Consider the following 22,121-nt stretch of genomic DNA (forward strand, 5'->3'; position numbering starts at 1 on the left):
AAAATAATGACAGCTAGGAGTGGACTTTCCTGACCACCTGTCTAAATTGTTTGCCGTGCACCCTTCCTTTTTCCATCATCACAGCACTCTGTTCTGTGGTCCTCAGTTTTTTGTCACTGTATGTGGAAATAATTTGTTTGTTTACATATTTACTTACTTTCTTCCTCCATAGATAGAGCCACAAAAGATACCACCTTATTCACTTATTCCTGGCATCTAGATTGCCTAGTGTGTAGGTATTGATAAATACTTGATGAATGAACATACATGTTTAAAAAGAAGAAAAAGGATAATAAAAGTAAGGACATCTCTCTTCTGTAGCTAAATAGTGAGACACCCAAAGCAGAGCATTCCCCTTTCTTCCTAAGTTAACCTAAATAGACCTTTTCCTCAAACTTCAACACAGAAAAAAGAAGTGGTAGGTAAATTTCTCAAAAATGTAAATACTTGGGGGCGCCTGGTAACTCACTTGGTTAAGCATCTGAGTCTTGGTTTTGACTCAGGTCGTGATAATCAAGACCCACGTTCTCTGTGCTCAGCGCAGAGTCAGCTTAAGATTCACTCTCCCACTCCTTCCGCCTCCCTGCCACTCACACGTACACATGCTCTCACTTCTCTCTCCTCTCTCTTAAAAAAAAAAAAAAATGTCACCACTTCTTAGAGTCTCAAAATGCAGTTTTTAGGCAACTTGTCAATTTTTTTTTAGCAGTTAAATGATTAGAATTAGGTAGAGGCAGTTAACTAGGGATTCCCTGGAATTTTACTCTCTAGTATTAATAGAGGAACAGCAACTTACCCATTGCTTTTTTGGGAGAACATTACCTACAGAGGGCTCAGGCTTATTGTAGGCTTCCAGGGTTCTAGTCAAACAGTGAAGCCACTTGCATTTAGGACTTGCCTATGTTTCTTTAGTATGAAATTGGGAGGATCTTGCACATTCATATTTGTACTTGCCAGGCTTCTTCTTAGCTCTAAGTTCTTGTGAAGGGAGAGGGAATTTTCAGGCTTCTCATTTATGACTCATAGAGATTTCCTTGGAGTTTTCCCATTTGTGGCAATAGGTTGTATGGATGCATTCACACACCACGTTCCAGGTTACCTGCAACACATGTTTCCAAAGTAGCTGGTTGGTTTGGAGGGAGAGGAATCTTGGCTGCAGAAAAGAAGTCTCCTCTTTTGAAAGCTCTGTGGTACTGTGTTTTAGCCAGGAAGTAAATGACTTAAGCATGGGTATATTTAGTCTCCTTTCATCAGTGTTTTGTTGGTTCTCTAAGCTTAGGTGGTTGGAGACCCTCAGCTAATCATGTTTTATTTGTTAAATATTTATTATGTGTCTGTTATTGCCAGGTACTGTGTCAGGCCCATGAGATGTTAGTGTTCCATCTATGGAATTCATGTTGGACCTTAAAATTGAGACTGCACTAAATAAAAAAGATCTGTTAAATGAGAACACAAATACCAGTGCTTTTATGATTTAAGCCAGAAATACCATTAACCTTTCTTTTATATGCACAAAACATGGTTTGGTCCTGAAGTACATTTTCTATAACTCTTTTCTTTTCTTTTCTTTTCTTTTCTTTTCTTTTCTTTTCTTTTCTTTTCTTTCTTTTTTTTTCTTTTCTTTCCTTTCTTTCTTTCTTTCTTTCTCTTTTTTTTAAAGATTTATTTATTTATTTATTCATGAGAGAGACAGAGAGGCAGAGACATAGGCAGAGAGAGAAACAGGCTCCATGCAGGGAGCCCGATGTGGGACATGATCCCAGGACTTGAGGATCATGCCCTGGGCGGAAGGCAGATGCTTAACCACTGAGCCACCCAGGTGTCCCCTTTTTTCTTTTTTTAAGACTTATTTATTTATTTTAGAGAGAGTGAATGTGGCAGGGAGGGGCAAAGGGAGAAGAAGAGAGAATCTCAAGCAGATTCCCTGCTGAGCATGGAGCCCTTCCCAGGGCTCAATCTCAACCCCAAGATCACGACCTGAGCCAAAAGAGTCAGATGTTTAAACAACTGAGCCGCCCAGGCACCCCCATTTCCTAGAACTCTTGATTTACACATGCCATTGCTTGCTATAGAACCAACTTCAGACTCAAACCCTTCTTGGCCAAGTACACTTTAGGGCATATACTTTCCCATGTTGAAACAGTGACCAAGGTAGGAGTCAGTCAACCAGTCTGCAGGGCAGAAGTAATGTGCATAATTTGATTTAATCTCCATTCACTTTTGAGATAGCTTGAATTCTGTTGGTAGATCCGGCCGAGCACCCCATGGGTAGAAGTATGTATTTTCAGCTTTATGTATGTCCTTGTTCTACCAAAATAGACTTCAGTAGACAGAAACAGCGGGTGTAAAGAGGTATCAGGACATATTTTGTGTCTCAGTTGCTCAGACCCTAAAAAGGTTTGTTTCCACCATTTCACACATATGGCACTTGAATTTCACTGTTACAGTGTTTACTGTGGAATAGAGTTCAGGAAAAGGCCCTGAGCCAAGGGATTTAGTTACTGACACAATGTAAGGAGCCTCGTTAGTTTCACATAGGCCGTGCCCAGGGTACAAGCCTTATGTCCAACATCAGAGTGTTTCTGTGGTATTCTTGTCTTTCTAAATAAGTGTAACTATTTACTAGTTGCTTTTTTTAAATTGACTTTAATATTTTAGCATTTATTTTTGGGTTTCTCTCACAGAATCCTTCTCACTCCTTTCTTTCCTGCTAACCCCCTCCTCCCAGTCTTCTCCAAGTTACTTGAAGGAGATCCTGGAGCAGCTTCTTGAAGCCATAGTTGTAGCCACAAATCCATCAGGACGTCTCATTAGTGAACTTTTCCAGAAACTGCCTTCTAAAGTGGTAAGTGATACAATTAAAGCATGTTTTTATTTTGTTTTTTTTTTTATTTTTCAGTACTTCAGAAAATTTATTAGTTCTTAGTAAATAAGGTAAAATTAGTGAAAGGCATTGGAGGCTGCCAAGAGGTCTTCCTTGAGGCTGCAGCAGCAAGCACATAAGATATGTTGTGTGATTTTACCTCACCTAAAAGTTGTGGGTTTAAAACAATTGATTGGTTATTGCTGTTTTTTTTTATTGCTGTAAAATATACTTGAGATTTACTGTTTAGCCATTTTAAATGTACAGTTCAGTGATGTAAGTACCTTCATAGTGTATGTTCATCTCTTTAATTGAAAAATCTATCCATTAAACAATAACTCCCCATAAAATTAGACTAAAATTAAATCAATAAAATAAAACAACAAAAAATAACTCCCCATTCCCACTTTGGCAACTACCACTCTGTTCTCTCTGTGAAATTGACTAAGTAACTGATGATAAGACTCATAAAATATTTATCTTTTTATATCTGACTTCTTTTATTTAGCATAATGTATTCAGGGTTTATCCATGTTGTAGCATGTGTCAGAATGTCCTTCCTTTTTATTTTTTATTTTTTTAAAGATTTTATTTATTTATTCATGAAAGACACAGAGTAGAGAGAGAGGCAGAAATACCAGGCAGAGGGAGAAGCAGGCTCCATGCAGGGAGCCTGATGTGGGACTTGAGCTCGGGACTCCAGGATCACACCCTGGGCCAAAGGCAGGCACTTAACCACTGAGCCACCCAGGGATTCCCTGTCCTTCCTTTTTAAAGCTAAAACTCCATTGTGTGCATATACCATATTTATCCATTCATTTGTCAGTGGACATTTGGGTTGTTTCCAAGATTGGTAATTATTAAATAGCAAAATAAATAAACTAAGCCTTTATTTATAAAATAGAAAACATTCTCTTTGCTCATGAGACAGAATGAGAGGAAGATAAATTACTTCTTCCTCTTTTAGTTCTCTTGGCTCTCCTGGTGATGGAAGAGAGAATGATCTACTAGTAATCTTCTACCCCAAAGAGGAAAAGGTTTCCCAGACTAGTGAGCCCCTTATTTTTATTTATTTATTTTTAAAGATTTCATTTCTTTATTCATGAGAGACACAGAGAGAGGCAGAGACACAGAAAGAGGTAGAGGTAGAAGCAGGCTCCATGCAGGGAGCCGGATGTGGGACTTGATCCTGGAACTCCAGGATCCCGCCCTGCACTGAAGACATATGCGCAACCACTGAGCCACCCACGTGTCCCAAGTGATAACTTTTAAAAGTGGCAGGGCCTCATGTGGCTTCATACACAAAAGACAGTGAACGTAGGTAAAATTCCACTGTAGTGTGTGGAACTACAAAAATTTCCATGGCCTAAGCATTCTTGTATTTCTAGACAAGGATATACTTGTAGATGTACTCCACTATAGCACTTAATTCCATTGTGATCATTTACTTTTTATCTACTTCCTTCCCTGGTCCCTGAATTTAAGAACAAAGATTAGGGGCATCCCTGGGTGGCTCAGCGGTTTAATTTTTAATTTTTTTTAAGATTTTATTTATCCACGAGAGACACGGATGGGGGGGCAGAGACACAGGCAGAGGGAGAAGCAGGCTCCATGCAGGGAGCCTGACATGGGACTCGATCCGGGGACTCCAGGATCATGCCCTGGGTTGAAGTTGGCGTTAAACCGCTGAGCCACTGGGCTGCCCCTGGCTCAGTGGTTTAGAGCCTGCCTTCGGCCCAGGGCATGATCCTGGAGTCCCCGGATCAAGTCCCACGTTGGGCTCCCTGCATGGAGCCTGCTTCTCCCTCTGCCTGTGTCTCTGCCTCTCTCTCTCTCTCTCTCTCTCTCTCTGTGTCTTTCATGAATATATAAATTAATTAAAAATCTTAAAAAAAGATAAAAAAGAACAAAGATTATGTCATTTTCTTTTGTGTCCCTCCCATGTAGTGGAATCCAGCATGTCATTGGTGTGCAAAAAGTGCTTATTGACTGATAATTGGCTTGCAGCTTTCCCCATCAGGCATCAACAAAACTGGTTATTTAGAGATGTGTCTTTCCTAGTTGTAGGAGTTACCACGTTAGAAATAAAACATAAGGGCACCTAGCTGGTCATTTGGTAGAACGTGCAACTCTTGATCTTCGGGTCATGAGTTCAAGCCCCATGTTTGGTGTAAGTTTTACTTTAAAAAGTTAAAAAAAAAAAGCAAATATGACTATTTTAAGTGTGGATCTGATATAAAAAAATACAGTGTGATTATATTGGTGATGTTTTAATTTTTTTTTCATATGTTTTAAATGTTAAGAAAACAGGGATCCCTGGGTGGCTCAGCAGTTTGGTGCCTGCCTTTGGCCCAGGGCATGATCCTGGGGTCCTGGGATCGAGTCCCGCATCGGGCTCCCTGCATGGAGCCTGCTTTTCCCTCTGTCTGTGTCTCTGCCTCTCTCTCATGAATAAATAAATAAAATCTTTAAAAAAAAAATGTTAAGAAAACAGTAAGACTAATCCTCAAAAAATTAAACATAGAATTACCATATGATCCAGCAATATATTCCTTTGGTATATACAAAGGATTTGGAAGCAGGATCTCAAAGAGATTTGTACACACAAATTCATAGCAGTATTACTCAGAATACCTAATACATAGGAACAACCCAAGTGTCCCTCAACAGATGACTAGATGAATGAAATGTAGTATATACATACAATTCAGTGTTATTCAGCCTTTTATTTTTTATTTATTTATTTTTTTTATTTATGATAGTCACAGAGAGAGAGAGAGAGGCAGAGACACAGGGAGAAGCAGGCTCCATGCACCGGGAGCCTGACGTGGGATTCGATCCCGGGTCTCCAGGATCACGCCCTGGGCCAAAGGCAGGCACCAAACCGCTGCGCCACCCAGGGATCCCATTATTCAGCCTTCTAAAAAAAGAATGAGAGGCACCTGGGTGGCTCAGTCAGTTAAAGCATCTGCCTTCAGCTCAGGTCATGATCCCAGGGTCTTGGGATGCAGCACCAAGTTGGGCTCCCTGCTCGGCAAGGGGTCTGCTTCTCCCTCTGCTTTCCCCTCCCTGGCTCGTACACTCTCATGTGCTCTCTCTCTCTCTCTCTCTCAAATAAATAAATAAATAAATAAATAAATAAATAAATAAATAAATAAATAAAATCTTTAAAATAAAATTTTAAAAAATGAAATTCTAACACATGCTATAATGAACCTTGAACACATGAAGGTGAAATAAGCCTGTCACAAAAGGACCAAAATTGCATGTTTCCTCTCACAGAAGGTACTCCGAGTATTCTGATTCATAGTGAGAGAAAGTAGAATTGTGATTTCCAGGAGCTGGCCGGAAGGGAGAGAGGGCAGTTACTGTTCAGTGGGTCTGCAGATTCAGTTTTAGAAGATGAAAAATTTGGAAGATGAATTATGCCAATGGTTACACAATAATGTGAATGTACTTAATACCACTGAACCACACATTTACGATGATTAAATGGTAAATCTTTTGTATATTTAACTACAATAAAAAAAAAAAAGAATGGAGTATAATCTTTACTCAAGAGCTGCTCTTATTCTGCAGGATATCAGTGGTCAAGCCACCAAGAGTGACCTGAAGCAGTAATACATTAATATCCTGGGCCATGTGGGTGGCTCAGTGGGTTAAGTGTCTAACTCTTGATCTCAGCTCAGGTCTTGATCTCAGGGTCAAGAGTTCAAGCCCCACATTGGGCTCCATGCTGGGTTTGGAGTCTACTTAAAAAACAAAAAACAATTAATATCCTGTTCTTCCCCTATTCTAGGAGGGCTTTCAGGAATACCATGCAGCAAGAGTTGGTTGGAAAAAGTAGGTTCCCATTGTCGTTCAGGGTGTGACAGTTTGAAAAGACAGCAAGGACTGTACCTTTCTTTTATGAGCCCTTCCCAAGCTGGACTATCTGAGCAGGAGAGGAGAATTTTTTTTTTTAAAGATTTCTATTTATTTATTCATGAGAGACCCAGAGAGAGAGAGAGAGGGAGAGAGGCAGAGACATAGGCAGAGGGAGAAGCAGGATCCATGCAAGGAGCCTGATGCGGGACTCTATCCAGGACTCTATCCAGACCCCAAGATCATGCCCTGAGCCGAGGGCAGACTTAACTGCTGAGTTGCCCAGGTGTCCCAGGAGAGGGGAATTGTGAATATGTCAAGCCGACAGCTGGGATTACACTCCACCCCAGCCTGGGTGGCCTTGCCATAATTTGTCCTCTGAACTGTTTCTCAGAAGTAGAATTGCTAAAGAGAGGGGACAGAAAAGGGGTTTGATCCAAGCAAAGAAAAGAATAGGGTTAAGAAAGTAGGAGTAAGCTGAGGAATCAGATGAAAGGAAGCATCCTTGAGATCATGCCTTCAGCCATGAAGGCTGTAGCCGCCTGCTTTTTGTTGTTGTTTGGACTTCAACAACTTGAACAGATTGGAACAGCTTGGAGAACCCAGTCTCACTTCCCCTGACACCTCTCCTTCCTAAGTAAACCAATGTTTGATTTTTGGTCAACTTCAGTTTCTTCTAAGGAACCAAATCTGTACAAAAGGCTTGGGACAATGAATGCACTATGGACTTTGTGTTTTGTTTTGTTTTTAAAGATTTTATGTATTTGAGAGAGAGAGAGAGAGGGAGGAGTAGGGGTACTGCACTCAGGAGAGGGGTAGACGGAGAGAGAATCTCAAGCAAGCTCCCCACTGAGCACAGAACCCAATGTGGGGCTCAGTCTCATGATCCTGAGATCATGACCTGAGCTGAAATCAAGAGTTGGACACTTAACCAGCCGAGCCACCTAGTCATCCCTGCACTGTGGGCTTTGTGAAATTCTTTAAAAACATTCCTCTAACATACTTAACTTCTTTTCTTGTGATGAGCTAATATTTGATAAGAAATCAGAAAGTTCTTCGAATTTTATTTTGTTCCTCTAATGTAGTTTCGCTTTAATGTGTTTTAGTTGGAAAAACTAATTTGACCAAAATAAGTAGAAGTGTTAAGTTAAACATAAAGTTAACGAACTTGGAACCTGATCTCATAAGAATTTTATATGAGGGACACCTAGGTGCTCAGTTAAGCATCTAACTCTTGGTTTCTGCTTAGGTATTGATCTCGTGGTCGTGAGATCGAGCCCTATGTCAGGCTCCATGCTTAGCATGGAGTCTGCCTGAGATTCTTTCCCTCTCTTTGCCACCGCCCCCCCAAAAAATAATCTTTTAAAAAACAACAAAAAATAATTTTATATGAGGATAACATGTGATTGAGATTGCAAAATTAAAAGTGCTTATAGGAACATTCAGAAAGATTTTTCTATTTCATTTCCAGGCATAGATATGGTGGAACCTTAAATTTAAAATTGTGTGATTCTGTGAATTTAGAATTTTCTAAAACATTAAATTGTGGTATATTAGTTGGATATGGTAGTTATCAAATATTACTTGTAAACTTGTACAACATACTCTTGTGTATTTCATGAAGCCTGTTAAGATCAGATTCTCCTTCAAATATAACAAACAATATGCTGTACAGCTGTGTCTGTAGCCTTGCATCTGACAGAGCTATTGACAGATTGTCAGTGTGCTTTCTTGTTTTCTCATTGCCTGTATACTTTCTCTCATTTAGCATACGTGGGTTTTTGTCTTTCAGCAATATCCAGACTATTATGCAATAATTAAGGAGCCTATAGATCTCAAGACCATTGCCCAGAGGATACAGGTAGGAAGATGACCATATCATATGTAAATGTAACCATATGCGGTGTAGGGCAGATCGGCCTAAGGTCTTTTTTTTTTTTTTTTTTAAGAAAACAGGAAAGCAGATGTCTTTGTAAGGGGTTATTAGCAATATAATAAACAGATTAGACTGGTGTAACTGATTATAGCTTTGGAGGAGGTAACACAGTGTCTCTTTTGCATTTTATCTGTAGGGAGGAAAGCAGAATTTTCATTGGCATAGTAAACCTTGCTCTTAGGACAAAAATTAAAAAGCAGTGGGCATAGATGTTCTGGTTATGAAAGGCACATTGGTAATAAAGCTTTGTTGTTTATTCTTACCTGCTTCTGAATAGTTTTAGAATGTCTCAAAATAAGTTACCTACAGTATGTTAGAGCGTAAGGTCAGTGGAAACAGAGACTGTTCTCTTCTCTTCAAGTGCCTTCCTCGCTGTGTCTGCAGGAGTAGCAGCAGCTAACATTCACCTGACATTGCTAGGTACCAGTAATTACTGGTACAATAATATACTTTAACAGAATGTTAAAATACAGATTCCCTAATATATCACCTGGTCTTAAGGCACCTCCCTTAGGCACAACTGGTAATAATGACTTAGTCTCCTGGAACCTAAATCCCTGGGGTTCCTAATATGTACCTGGGGGGAAGATGTTTTGGTTTGGTTTGGTTTGGTTTTTTGTTTTTGTTTTCATTTTTGTTTCATGTTTTATTTATTCATGAGAGAGAGAGAGAAAGAGGAACAGACACAGGCAGAGGGAGAAGCAGGCCCCATGCAGGGAGCCCAACGTGGGACTCAATCCCAGGTCTCCAGGATCACGCCCTGGGTTGACGGCGGCGCTAAACTACTGAGCCACCCGGGCTGCCCAGATGTTTTTATATTACTGAAATTCAAATTAGATCTTTAGACACTCCTACCCCAGCCCCAGTCTTCTAAAACCTTGCTCCTTATCTTGTCCATTCCTTCCAAAAGTCCCATAAAAACCCCTCCTTTTGCCATCACCCTAATCAAGATCTTGTCCTTTTATGTCCAAATTATCGTAATAGTCTTTTCTACTTCTCTGATGAAAGACTCATGTCCTTCTGGCATGTTGCTCCCTGACCCTAGCTTTCTCCCTATTTTATTCTTTCTATTTCACAGTCCAGAGCCTTGTCACTTATTTTTAGTGCTCCTCTAGCAAATTACAGTTCCTTGTAGAGGAGCAACAGTAACCAACTCTAAATAATTCCAATAGAAGGGGAATCCATGAAAAGGATATCGGATAGCGCCTAGAATTGTTGGGATGGCAGGCACAAGAACTAGCCTTGGGGAAGTAGGCAGAACTTAGGGACGTCATGATACAGTTAAAGTCATTCACAGTCTCTTTGGGATGCCGTTGTTAGTCCCAGTGTCATTTGCCGCTGTGGGAAGTGGATGCCCACTGCTGCCCACTGCTCCCCTCTGCTGTATTGCCCTTCGTGGGAGTTAGGAATACATTTTCTCTACTCCTTTGCCCTCGCTTTAGTCCCTCAAGACTCAAGCATGAATTATCTCCCCTTGCCCTATTTGCCAGGCTGCTGGCAGTGCTATCTGCTTATTTTTACCCTCTGTTGGGAAAGGTAGATTCCTTCTACCACATGTACTAGGTTTTCTCCAAATAGAGAGTGCTCAGGAGCACCTGGCTGGCTCAGTCAGTAGAATGTGCAACTCTTGATCTTGGGGTTATGAGTTGAAGCCCCATATTGGGTGTAGAGATTACTTAAAATCTTTAAGAAAAAAAAAAAGTGCTCAGACGTTGAGTATCCTCACTTGGCAAGTAACTGACTACTCTCCTTTGCCTGGCTTTCTGGATTTTGCCTCATTTGTCTTTATTTATGCAGTCTATGCTTATGGTTTTACCCCCCTCCCCAGCCTTCCACTCCACTTAATTTGGTTTTACCCCCCTCCCCAGCCTTCCACTCCACTTAATTTGGTTTTCTCAGTTTCTCAGTTAATGTGTCTGTTCATTTCTGTGACCTTCTCTTTAATCCTGTGTACCTTTTGCTTAGAGTGTCTTTCTCCTTCCTTCTCTTTGTAAACTGAAGGCAGTTCTAAGTCTCCCTGGGTTGTTTGGGATTGAGTGAGCTTTAAGATGTGATAGCTCTAACATGGAGCCTAGTACATAGTAGGTACTCAAAAATGTTAACCTCTATGGTTGACTGTTTTATCTGAAGTGGTCTATAAAACTAGAATTTTACTTCATTCCCTTAAGTCCACCCTAATGGATTAGTATTCATGAAGCACTTAGAATAGTGCTTGGCACAGAGTAAGCACTATGTGTTTGCTAAATTAAACGACTTTTACCTTATTTGATCTTTTAAAAATTATGTTTTTATGAAACCAGCGTAGCTCTGGTCTTGTTACCTATCTCAAAAACTTGTGTTTAAATGGACAATTGAAATAGTTTATAAAAGGGAAAATGAATTTATATTATATTCCCATGTGTATTTTCCAATAAAATTTTTGAATATGGTGACAATTTAAAAATATGTGGAGCTCTTTTTTTTTTAAAGGTCATGCTAACTCGCTTTCAGTTAAGAGGAACTGCTGTATTTTGTTGTTCTAGAATGGAAGCTACAAGAGTATTCATGCAATGGCCAAAGATATAGATCTTCTAGCAAAAAATGCCAAAACTTACAATGAGCCTGGTTCTCAAGTATTCAAGGTTAGTTTTTCATTGTTGTTGTTTTCATTAGTAAGGGTAGATAATTTAGAGCCAACGATTTTTATATAACAACTTTTTGAGATAAAATTTACATCATACCATACATTTCACTCAAAGTGTACGATGTAATGGTTTTTAGTTGTGTATAGTTGTGCAGCTGTCACCGCAGTTAGCAGTCCCTCCATTTACCCCCCAGTCTCCCTATTCTAGGAGTCCTGGCCCACTTTCTATCTCTGTGAATTTGCCTATTCTGGACATTTCATTATAAATGGAATCATACAGTGTGTGGTCCTTTGTGACTGGCTTCTTGGACTGAGCATGGGGCTTTTAAGGTACTCATGTTGAAGCATGATCACTGCTGAGTAATACTCTGTTGTATTTATTTACCATGTTGTATTTACCCACCTATCAATTGCTAGACATTTGGGTTGTTTCCACTTTATGGCTATTATAAATAATGCTGTTGTGGACATTCACACAGAAGTTTTTATGTGGACTTAGTATTTTCTTGGCTTTATACCTAGGAATGGAATTGCTGATTCACATGGTAACTATATATTTAACTTTTTTGAGGAACCACCAAATTGTTTTCCAAAGGAACTGTGCCGTTTCACATTCGCACTAGCAGTGTGCAAGTATAATTTCTCCACATTCTCACTAACACTTGTTTTTCATTTTTATTTTTATGATAGCTATCCTCATATCTCACTGTGTTTCGAATAGCATTTCCCTGATGATTAATTAGTGATATTGAACATTTTTTGGTATATATTGGCCATTCATGTATCTTCTTTGAAAACATTAAAAAAAAAAGAGAAAACATTTTTATTGAGATCCTTACCCCATTTTTTAATTGGGTTACCTGTTTTTTTATTGTTGAATTGTTAGATTTTTTTATATAATGTGGACATTAAAGTAGATATATGATTTAAAATATTTTCTCCTATTCTTTGGATTGTTTTCACTTTTGTAATAGTGTCGTCCTTTGACACAAAGTTTTTAATTTTGTTAAGTACAGTTTGTTTTCTTTGATTGCTTGTACTTTTACTTTTGTAAAAAGCTTTTACTTTTACTTTTGTGCTTATATAAGAAAGAATTGCTTAATCCAAGGCCACAAAGATTTATACCTGTGTTTTCTTCTAAGAATTTATTAGTTTCAGCCCTTAAATCCAAGTGTAACCATTTTGAATTTATTTTTGTATACATGAGGTAGGTGTGAGGTGTCTCATCTTCCACATGGGATATTCATTTGTCCCAGCACCTTATATTCAAAAGTCTGTTTTCTTCCCCATTGAATTGTGTTGATGCTCTTGTTGAAAATCAGTTGACTATAGGTGTATGGATTTATTTCTGAAATCTCAGTTCTCTTCCATTCATTGATATGTCTACCTTTGTGCCAGATGTAAGGTTTGTTTTTGATCTACTTTTTAGTTTAATATTGATTTAATCTCTGCTTTAAACTTTATAAATGTAAAAAGCAATTTCTGGAGTGTAACACACAATGTAAAATGACTATTTCATTGCTTTGCAGTTCTCTCCTAGAAATTTTGTAGTCCTGTGACACAGTTGCTTATAGACATTTCTTGATTTAATAATATTTAATTGGGAATTTAGCAGAGGATTCTGAGAAAACCTTTTGGGAGTAAAATCATTTAGACTTTCAGAATGCTGACTCAAATATACTTATTTTTGGTCATTAATTTATCTTTCACCTTTTAATAAACTTTCATCATTTAAGAAACTTCAGGTAAAAGCTAGAAATGAGCTCTGAAGTTCTTGTATTCTTAGTCATTGACAGGACACTAATAGTAGAGTACCAGTAGTTTGTTGATGCAGTTAAGATCGTACTTTTTGGTCTGATTGTTTCCCCTAAAATAAATTTTAGAGAGAAGGGAAACTAGATTTGATATATTAGTATGCTATTGATTTAAGCAAGACATTCATCCTAAATTTGTGTGCATAGTCTTTATTCTTAGAAATGCATCTTTGTATCAATTTTTAGGTTGGTGGACACAGATAAAATTCATGGTACTTTCATCCATTTTTCCTTGTTCACTGTTAGATCTTTGTGCATTACTTGACTAATTGTGAAAGAGCTAGGAGGCTTTTAACTTATATATAATTGTAATGATGTTTTCAAAGGTTGTGGGAAGATTAGAAGATGCAGCTTTGTGGATATTAAATGAAAACCTACTCCAAGTGGGAGAGTGCCATAGAAAGTGTCCAGTGCATGACTGAGGGCATTTTAAATTGTCCTTTTTTCCTAAACCGAGTAATTTTATCTTGACAGGATGCAAATTCTATTAAAAAAATATTTTATATGAAAAAGGCAGAAATTGAACATCATGAAATGACCAAGTCAAGCCTTCGAATGAGGTATGTTTTTAAAATATCTAAAATCTTTGTGCCTTTATTATTTGCCAAATTTTCTAGCTAGTAGAATTATTGCAGTGGAAAACAAGATGTAGGTTGCATTTGAAAATTATTTTTACACCTGATAATGTGATTCTGAAGAGAATAGATATAACTCTTACCCAGCCCCTTCATTGCAGCTGAAAGGCTTTATTTAAAAACAATTTTTGAGGGCAGCCTGGGTGGTTCAGTGGTTTAGCGCTGCCTTCAGCCCAGGGCCTGATCCTGGAGACCTGGGATCAAGTCCCACATCAGGCTCCCTGCATGGAGCCTGCTTCTCCCTCTCCCTTTCCCTCTCCCTCTCCCTGTCTCTGTCTGTCTGTCTGTCTCTCTCTCTCTCTCTCTCTCTCTCTCTGTCTCTCATGAATAAATAAATAAAATCTTTAAAAATAAAATAAAATAAAAATAAAAACAATTTTTTAGACTAAACACCATTATCTACTTTTATTGCTATATATGGATATATTTATATGTAATATATATGCATATGAATATATGTTATCTATGATAAGCATATATGTAATGTGGTATTTGTGTGTAATGTATAATAGTATATATTTTATATCAGCAGCAAGAGCATTAAGCCGGATGTCAGTAGATCTAAAGTCTCATCCTGGCTCTTCCTTGTCCGAGGACTAGGACTTTGAACAAGTGTTACTTCTGAGATTCCATTTCTTCCTTCTGGAAATGAAAACTGGAGTAGCTGCTTTGGAAGCTTTCTTCTGACCCTGACATTTGCTTCATTACCAGATCCTTGGTCACTGTAGGAACTGTAAGCTCTCTAGGACCAGCCCTTATCCATTCTCCTCTTCAGAGTCCTCAAGATTTGGAGCATAGGCTGCTGTACAATAGAGGCTCAGAAATATTTTAGCATTTCTACTTAAAAACAACAACAAAAATAGTTGCTTCTTTTTTGTTTACCCAGCATTCTGATTTCAGCTGTCAATGTTCTTTTTTTTTTTTTAAATATTATCTCTGGATAGGACGCCATCAAATTTGGCTGCAGCCAGGTTGACAGGTCCTTCGCACAGTAAAGGCAGCCTTGGTGAAGAGAGAAATCCCACTAGCAAGTATTACCGGTGAGAGAATGAACGTGTTCAGTCTGAGAACTGACCATGTTTATGAGGCTAGGCTTACTAGTGTTTGCCTGATGGCTATCATGAAGTAATTCTTTGGGGTATAATTGGGTTATTATGAGAATTATCAAATATCTTATTTAAAAGGTTGAGGTGCTATAGTCAGCCTGACCTCAATTCTGGAAAATGCTTAAGCAGAAGTTATTGTCAGGTAGTGTTTAATATTTCCAGTAAAAATAAATTGTGATAAAATGATAAATGATTTTGTATTCAAAATAGAATTTGTACTCATAAGGACATCTTAGAAGAGAGTTAACCAGTAATGATGAATGTATCTTTATTTTTTTTATAAAATAACTAGTAGTGCTGCATTTAAGTAACATAGAATTGCAAGTAGCCTACTTTAGACTTTCTACACCACTCTTTTCTGGAAGAAAAAAAAATGATCTTCTTGGCTAAGGGATTAGTTTTGGGAACTATAAAAAGTACAAAGATAAACTGAGCAAACAGCTGAATAAAAATTCCTTTTCTTTGATGTGAATGCTTTGTTAACAGTTCCTATTTTCTGTAAAGTAACCAAACAATTATAACATCTTTCCCTGTCTTCTGATTGCTTGTTTTTCTTTGTAGTAATAAAAGAACAGTCCAAGGGGGTCGTTTGTCAGCAATTACCATGGCACTTCAATATGGCTCAGAAAGTGAAGAGGATGCTGCTTTAGCTGGTAGGCATTAGGTCCTGACTAGTTAATGCCTTCTCAGATCCTTCTGGTAAAGGAAAATTACAGTCACTTTGATCTGGCTGAGAGTTTGTCAGTTTTTGGAATACATGCTGTTTTGTTTCATTTTTGACTGCACTCTTTGGTTGGCGAACTTATCAAACATTTATTTTGTGTTATAGCTTGTAACTAAGTAAATAAATACTTCTATAAAAACAGTTGGTTTGCTAGCTTTAGCAGATCCTGGTTTCAAGTGTATAATAATATATAGTGAGTGAGTACTCGTGATGCCATTGGGAAACCCAAGGGAAACATTCACACCATCTTAGATTTCTAGGCCACTGGCTTATATTTTCAGTAGGCTGTAACATCTTGGCTAGAGCTTCTGATTTTAAGATAGGTGTAAATTACAGTTAGAGCAGCAGCATAGTCAGTTGTCATTTAAACAAGTCCAAGAAAAGGCATTAGGCAGTAAAATCCATGTAAAAGTATGTTCTGTTAAATAGCCAATAACAACTGTAGAGATAAGTTTGATTTCATTGTCCTTCTCTCCAGTGTGTTATAATGTTCTTTATTTTACTACAGATACTTTTTTAATATGTACAGATAAAATTTGTTTCGTGAAATTATTCTGGCATATCTTCTGATTTTATAATCAACTATGAGGACAGATTTTTATTTTTCCCCTGTGTCTTATTTTCTACTAAATCTTCTATAGAAGTTTCATAATTACTGTAGACTACTTACTAGAGTGTGAATTTAATTTTTTGACACTCATCTACAGAATTTTTTTAATTTAGATCTGGTGTTATCAAAAAGTGAAGGAAAATTTGTTTTTATTAGCTTTGTTGTTCACTGGTTATAAAAGTGACACACGTTATATTTAGGTTTCCTTCTAACATTTGGTTACTTCATTAATCTTTGTAGCATAACAAATTGAAGGAAAGCCAACCATTTACAAAATTCCTAAAAAATATTTATTGTTTTTTTTTTTAATAGTACCTTTGTCACAAGAGAGTTCTTATTTTGTAACCTCATTAAAACAAAGTAGAGGTCAATTAGCTTTTTTTTTTTTTTTAACTATTTATTTGAGAGAGGCAGAGACATAGAGGGGGAGAAGAGGCTCCCTGCAGGAAGCCTGATGTGGGACTGTATCCCGGATCATGCCCTGAGCTCAAGGCAGACACCCAACCACTGAGTCATCCAGGCGTAATATCAGTTAGCTTTGAACGTAGTAGATCGTTCAGGCTGCTCTTCACAATCTGCTTATCCTTGATTTAGTCAAGATTCTAATCTGTTTGGTTTTCTACTTCCTGCTGCTGGAAACAACTTAGGGTAGGTACAGTGAAAATAGCAAAGAAAGGATAACTGATGATCTTGGAGCAACAAGAAAGAGCCCATGGAAAGAAGGCATAAGAATTTGCAAAGTGAGGGCTCGCTTCTTGAGGTGGTTTGTTTTTAGAGACAAACCACAACAGTATGCAGCCTGGGCAGGGCGGCAGGGTGGGTAAAGAAGAGCGCCCACTTACAGTCACTCTAAGAACAGAAATGGGGTGGGGGATAGAATCAGAAAAACAGATAAACCTTTCAGTTTTCCCCCACAAAAATAAAATAAGACAAGTCAGAAAGAAACAAAGTGGGATAAATTGAAAACATAAGATGAGAAAAACTCCAAAGGTTATATCAGAAATCACATCAGTGTTAATGACCCAAATTTGCCAATTATGACAGTTTCAGATTAGATTTTTTTTAGAAATCAGGTTGTATGTGGTTACATGAGACACATCTGAAATGTAAAAAATACAGGAAAGTTTAATGGAAAAGGATGGAAAAAGATATATGAGATAATAACCCAAAGGATAGTTATATTGACTTCTCATAAAATAGACTTTCAAACAAAAGCATTACCAAGGATAAAAAAGATTCACCTCATAATGCTAAAAGATTTATTTCATCAGGAAGGTAAATTAATAAAAAGCTCAAAATATGTAAAACAGGCAGATAGAACGTGACAGAGAATGTGAAAATATTGCCCTAGAGTGGGGGTTCACTGCTCTCAGTTGCTGGATAAGCAGCCAGAAAACCAGTGAAGACAGAGATGATTTGAGTACACAAAGTGTATTTCTCACAAGTGTATTTGTTTCCTGTTGCTGCTAAAACAAATTACCACAAGCTTAGTGGCTTAACACAAATTTATTCTCTGATTCTGGAAGTCAGAAATCTAAAATCAAGTTGGCAGGCCAGTGTTCCTCTGAAGGCTCTAGGGAGTAAAATATTTCCTCTCCTTTTCTAGTTTCTAGAAGCTATCTGTATACCTTGGCTCATGGCTACTTCCTCTGTATTCAAAGTGTAGCACTCCCAGTCTCTGTATCTCTCATTCCCAACTCCTTTCTCCTCTGACCTTGCCTGCCTCTTACAAGGACCCTTGCAATTACATTTAGTGCCCAGAGTAATCCAGGATAGTCTTCCGAGTTCAAAATCCTTAACTTAATCATATCTGCAGAGTCTCTTTTGCCATATAAGGTAATATTCACAGGTTTTGTGAATTAGGACGTGGATATATTGGGGGTGCTGTTATTCAGCTAACACAATAAGATTAGCGATTAGAAAATTCATGTTCTTCTCTGATCCTCATGTACTTAGTCATGAAACAAATTTTAGCCACTTTGAAAGTTTGATATTTTAAAGGCCATATTTCTGACCATAATGCAGCTGAGATAAGCACCTAATGTTGAAAAGATAAAAGTTAAAAACTTACTCAGGAAAAGTCTCCAAATCTTTGGGCTTTTCTTTTTAAAAAAGAAAAATTATAATAGAAACTTAATTACCTATGATTGAATAATAGCAATAATGAAAATAATATATATCAAAACAGTGGTGATGCAGCTAAAGCAGTGCTTTATAGGGAAAGTTACAGGTCTGAATGTGTCTAGAAAAGCATCTGGAAGTCAGTGAACTAATTAGCATCCAACATAAATAAATAAAATAGTGAGAGAATAAAAGGAGAGACATTAGAAGAAAAGGTAAGAAAGCTAAGAGCAGAAATGAATTTTTTAGAAAAGCTATAGTAGAAAAGATCAGTAAAGTCAGATTTTTTCTGTTAAAAAACTTAATAGGCAAATCTGTTACCAAGAAAGAAACAGAAGGCACAAATAAAACATATTAGGGGGAAGGGAGCATACAGATTAAGGATAATGTATGAAGCTTACACAAATTTGAACATTTGGATTAAATGGACAAATTCCTAGAAAGTAATAAATGCCTACAACTGATTCAAGAATAAAAAGGATGGGCAGCCCTGTTGGCTCAGTGGTAAACCTTCAGCCCGGGTTGTGATCCTGGAGACCCAAGATTGAGTCCCACATCAGGCTCCCTGCATGGAACCTGCTTCTCCCTGTGTCTGTGCGCTCTCTCTCTCTCTCTCTCTCTCTCTCTGTTTCTCATAAATAAAATCTTAAAAAAAAAAAAGGATGATTAGTCATATCACTATTGAAGAAATTCTTAGTTACAAATCTTTCCCTGTAGCTAACACCAGGCCAAAAATTCAAGGAACAGAATTATATACAAACTCCTGCAGAGAATAGAAAAAGACTTCCCTAGTTCATTCTATAAAAATGATAGAACCTAGATACCCAAAACTCAACAAAAATAAGCACATTATATCTAACAGTATATATAAAAGATAATGCATGATAACACAGTTGGCTTACTCCAGGAATACTAGGTCACTTCAGCATTAGAAGACGTAAAAGTATCATTCACTACATTAAAGGAGTAAAACCATGTTATTGGCTCAACAGATGCATTTAATAAGTGCTTCAATTCCCATTCATGATAAAAAATTTGACAAATTAGGAATAGAAGGGGATCTTTCTTAACTTGATAAAGAGCACTTGTTTTTAGTGGAGAAATACTTGCAGCATTCCTTTTACCATAAGTAAAAATGTTGTTACCTCTTTTGGTCAAAGTACTACTCAGCTGACAGGGAGTAAGAATCAGAAAAGATTTATAAGGATTGCAGTTGAAAGATTGTTTTTTGAGTTTTTTACTCAGAAGACTCTCAGGTAAATTATCAGAATTAATAAGAATAAGATGCTAGATATAAGATCATTATACAAAAATCTATTTCATGTCTGGGATCAACCACAAAAAGAAAATGCAGTTTTTTAAAAGACATAGCGTACAGTAGCAACAAAATATTATCGGCATAAATTCAACTAAATATATGCAAGCTCTTTATGGAGAAGATCACCTGTAATAGGGTCAGAGAAAACCTGTTCCAGATCTCTCTTTGCTTCTAGACAATCAAAATTGTCTCTCAGCTCTCCTGAGACTGATGCCTGTCCATCTCTTGAAGAATTTATGGAAATGAAGAATATATTTTATTTTTCTATAAAACTGATTACATTTTGTTGGTTTGGTGTTTTTATGATTAGCTTCTACCTAAAAATTCCCTCTATAAGGGAAGACCTCCTTCTTAAGGGATGCTATAGATTAGTGGGGCAAAATCAGAGACTTAAAGCGAAACCAGATCTACCAATATCAACAAACATTTATACTACCTTAAACTACATGCAGCAGCTTTAGTTCTGAGATCTGTATTGCTCTTGCTCCTGTCCAAACACAGAAGGCCTATTTAAAAAGAGAAACTATTTTGTAAATATTTAAAAACAGTATAACATTTTCTATTGACACTGTATTCTGTTTCTATGTAACATTTCTCTAAGTAAATATATAATTATATTAAGCATTACTAACAGCATCTTTTATTGAGGGCTGGAAACTATTCTTTTTAAATAAGTATTCTCAGGGCACCTGGGTGGCTCAGTGAGTTAAGTGTCTGCCTTCAGCTCAGCTCATGATCCTGGAGTCCTAGGATTGAGCCCCATGATAGGCTCTGTGCTCCGGGATCCTGCTTCTCCCTCTCTGTCTCCCCATTCATTCTCTTTCACACACTCTCAAATAAATAAAGTCTTTAAAAAAAAAATAACATAAACTCAAACATTGATAGCTTACTCTGGAAGGTCGTTAAAAGAACTTTAAAGTATGGTTCTTCCCCTTATAAATACTTTTTTTTTTTTTTTTAGCTGCACGTTATGAAGAAGGAGAGTCGGAAGCAGAAAGTATTACTTCATTTATGGATGTTTCAAACCCTTTTTATCAGCTTTATGACACAGTTAGGAGTTGTCGGAATAATCAAGGGCAGCTAATAGCTGAACCTTTTTTCCATTTACCTTCAAAGAAAAAATACCCTGATTATTATCAGCAAATTAAAATGCCCATATCCCTACAACAGATCAGGTAAGGTGCCTTCTATGTTACTCAATAAAAATCCATTTTCTTGTGGTTGAGCCTGCACATATATCTCCTTGCTAAAATGAATACAGATATTAAAGGTAAAATATTTTCACATGTCTAGAGTATGTCTTGAATATCACTTCTAAATGAAAACTGAGAAATAAATTTGATTTAATACAAAAGATATTCTTTGTACTATAATAGAGTCAAGGCAAATAAAAGGTATTCCAGCTAAGCATTTTGTCAGATTATAGACTATAAAAAGTCATGCAGCTCAAAATTTAACTGTTCATTTTCTTATAACTAGGGAAGGAAAGCACAAAAATCTTTCTACTTATACTTTTTATTGATATTTTAATTACAACAATTTAATTATATTTAAATTTTGTGTCTGTAGTTCAGCCTCCAGAATAAGTATAGGCAGCTGTTAGAGAATTCATTTTCATTAGCTGAAATAATACCTATAAGATGGTTCATCCTGGTTTCCCTTTTCTTCTTAGAAAATGTTAAAACAATCATTGGGGGTAGCCTGGCTGGCTGAGTCAGTAGAGCATGCCACATTTGATCCCAAAGTCATGAGTTCAAGCCCCACATTGGGCACGTAGTGTATTTTGAATGAATGAATGAATGAATGAATGAATGAAAGAAATAACAGATTAACAATCAGAATTCAGACAGAATATTGAAACCACCACATCGTCGTTAAAAAGCAATAAGAAGTAATATTTTAACTCTCAAAGTGCTGGTTAGATTCTACAGTATACCCAAATAGAGGCAACCAGGTAAAAAATATATCTTAACTTGGCAAAATCAGAGTAAGCTTGTGTTTACCAGGACAAATATCTAACCTCCCGAATAGTAGGAATAAAATTCTTACACTTGCTGGATTCTAGAAAATAAGGTTGGCTAAAATCTTATGATTTGTTGATAGAAGGATGATAGTTGAGTGTCATCAAAAGCAGTAAAAATAGGGGTGCCTGGATGGTGCAGTCGGTAACAATCTGACTCTTAGTTTTGGCTCAGGTTGTGATCTCTGGGTCCTGGGATAGAGTCCTGCCTTGGGCTCCATGCTCAGAGTCTGCTTAAGATTCTCTCTCCCTTTGCCCACCCCCCTCCCATACATACACACATGCTCATCTCTTTTTCTAAGATAAATAAATCATTTTTTAAAAGGCAACAAAAATGAAAGAGTGGGCAGGAGCTAGACAGTGTGGCTCCATATGCCACCTTCCACCATGCTGGGGCTTCTCATCCCCATCTTTTATTTCCCATTGTGCCTGTCCTGCCCCCCACTATCCTTAATGAACATCAGTTGTTAAATATCTGCAGTTTTAT

The 22,121-nt window shown here is 37.3% G+C and overlaps 1 protein-coding gene across 25 annotated transcripts in view; it reads left to right on the forward strand.

The window, feature by feature from the left end:
- PBRM1 (polybromo 1) overlaps nucleotides 1-22,121 on the forward strand; it is a 115,811-nt gene that overhangs the window by 23,226 nt on the left and 70,464 nt on the right. For all 25 annotated transcript variants that reach the window (XM_055343385.1, XM_055343386.1, XM_055343387.1 and 22 more), the window contains 7 exons: nucleotides 2,729-2,845; nucleotides 8,520-8,588; nucleotides 11,186-11,284; nucleotides 13,575-13,660; nucleotides 14,680-14,775; nucleotides 15,403-15,494; nucleotides 20,576-20,789. In XM_055343385.1, coding sequence (XP_055199360.1) covers nucleotides 2,729-2,845; nucleotides 8,520-8,588; nucleotides 11,186-11,284; nucleotides 13,575-13,660; nucleotides 14,680-14,775; nucleotides 15,403-15,494; nucleotides 20,576-20,789 — 773 coding nt within the window. The remainder of the gene's footprint in view (nucleotides 1-2,728; nucleotides 2,846-8,519; nucleotides 8,589-11,185; nucleotides 11,285-13,574; nucleotides 13,661-14,679; nucleotides 14,776-15,402; nucleotides 15,495-20,575; nucleotides 20,790-22,121) is intronic.

Source organism: Nyctereutes procyonoides, unplaced genomic scaffold (assembly GCF_905146905.1).
Source record: "Nyctereutes procyonoides isolate TBG_1078 unplaced genomic scaffold, NYPRO_anot_genome, whole genome shotgun sequence".
Taxonomy (NCBI): Eukaryota; Metazoa; Chordata; class Mammalia; order Carnivora; family Canidae; genus Nyctereutes; species Nyctereutes procyonoides.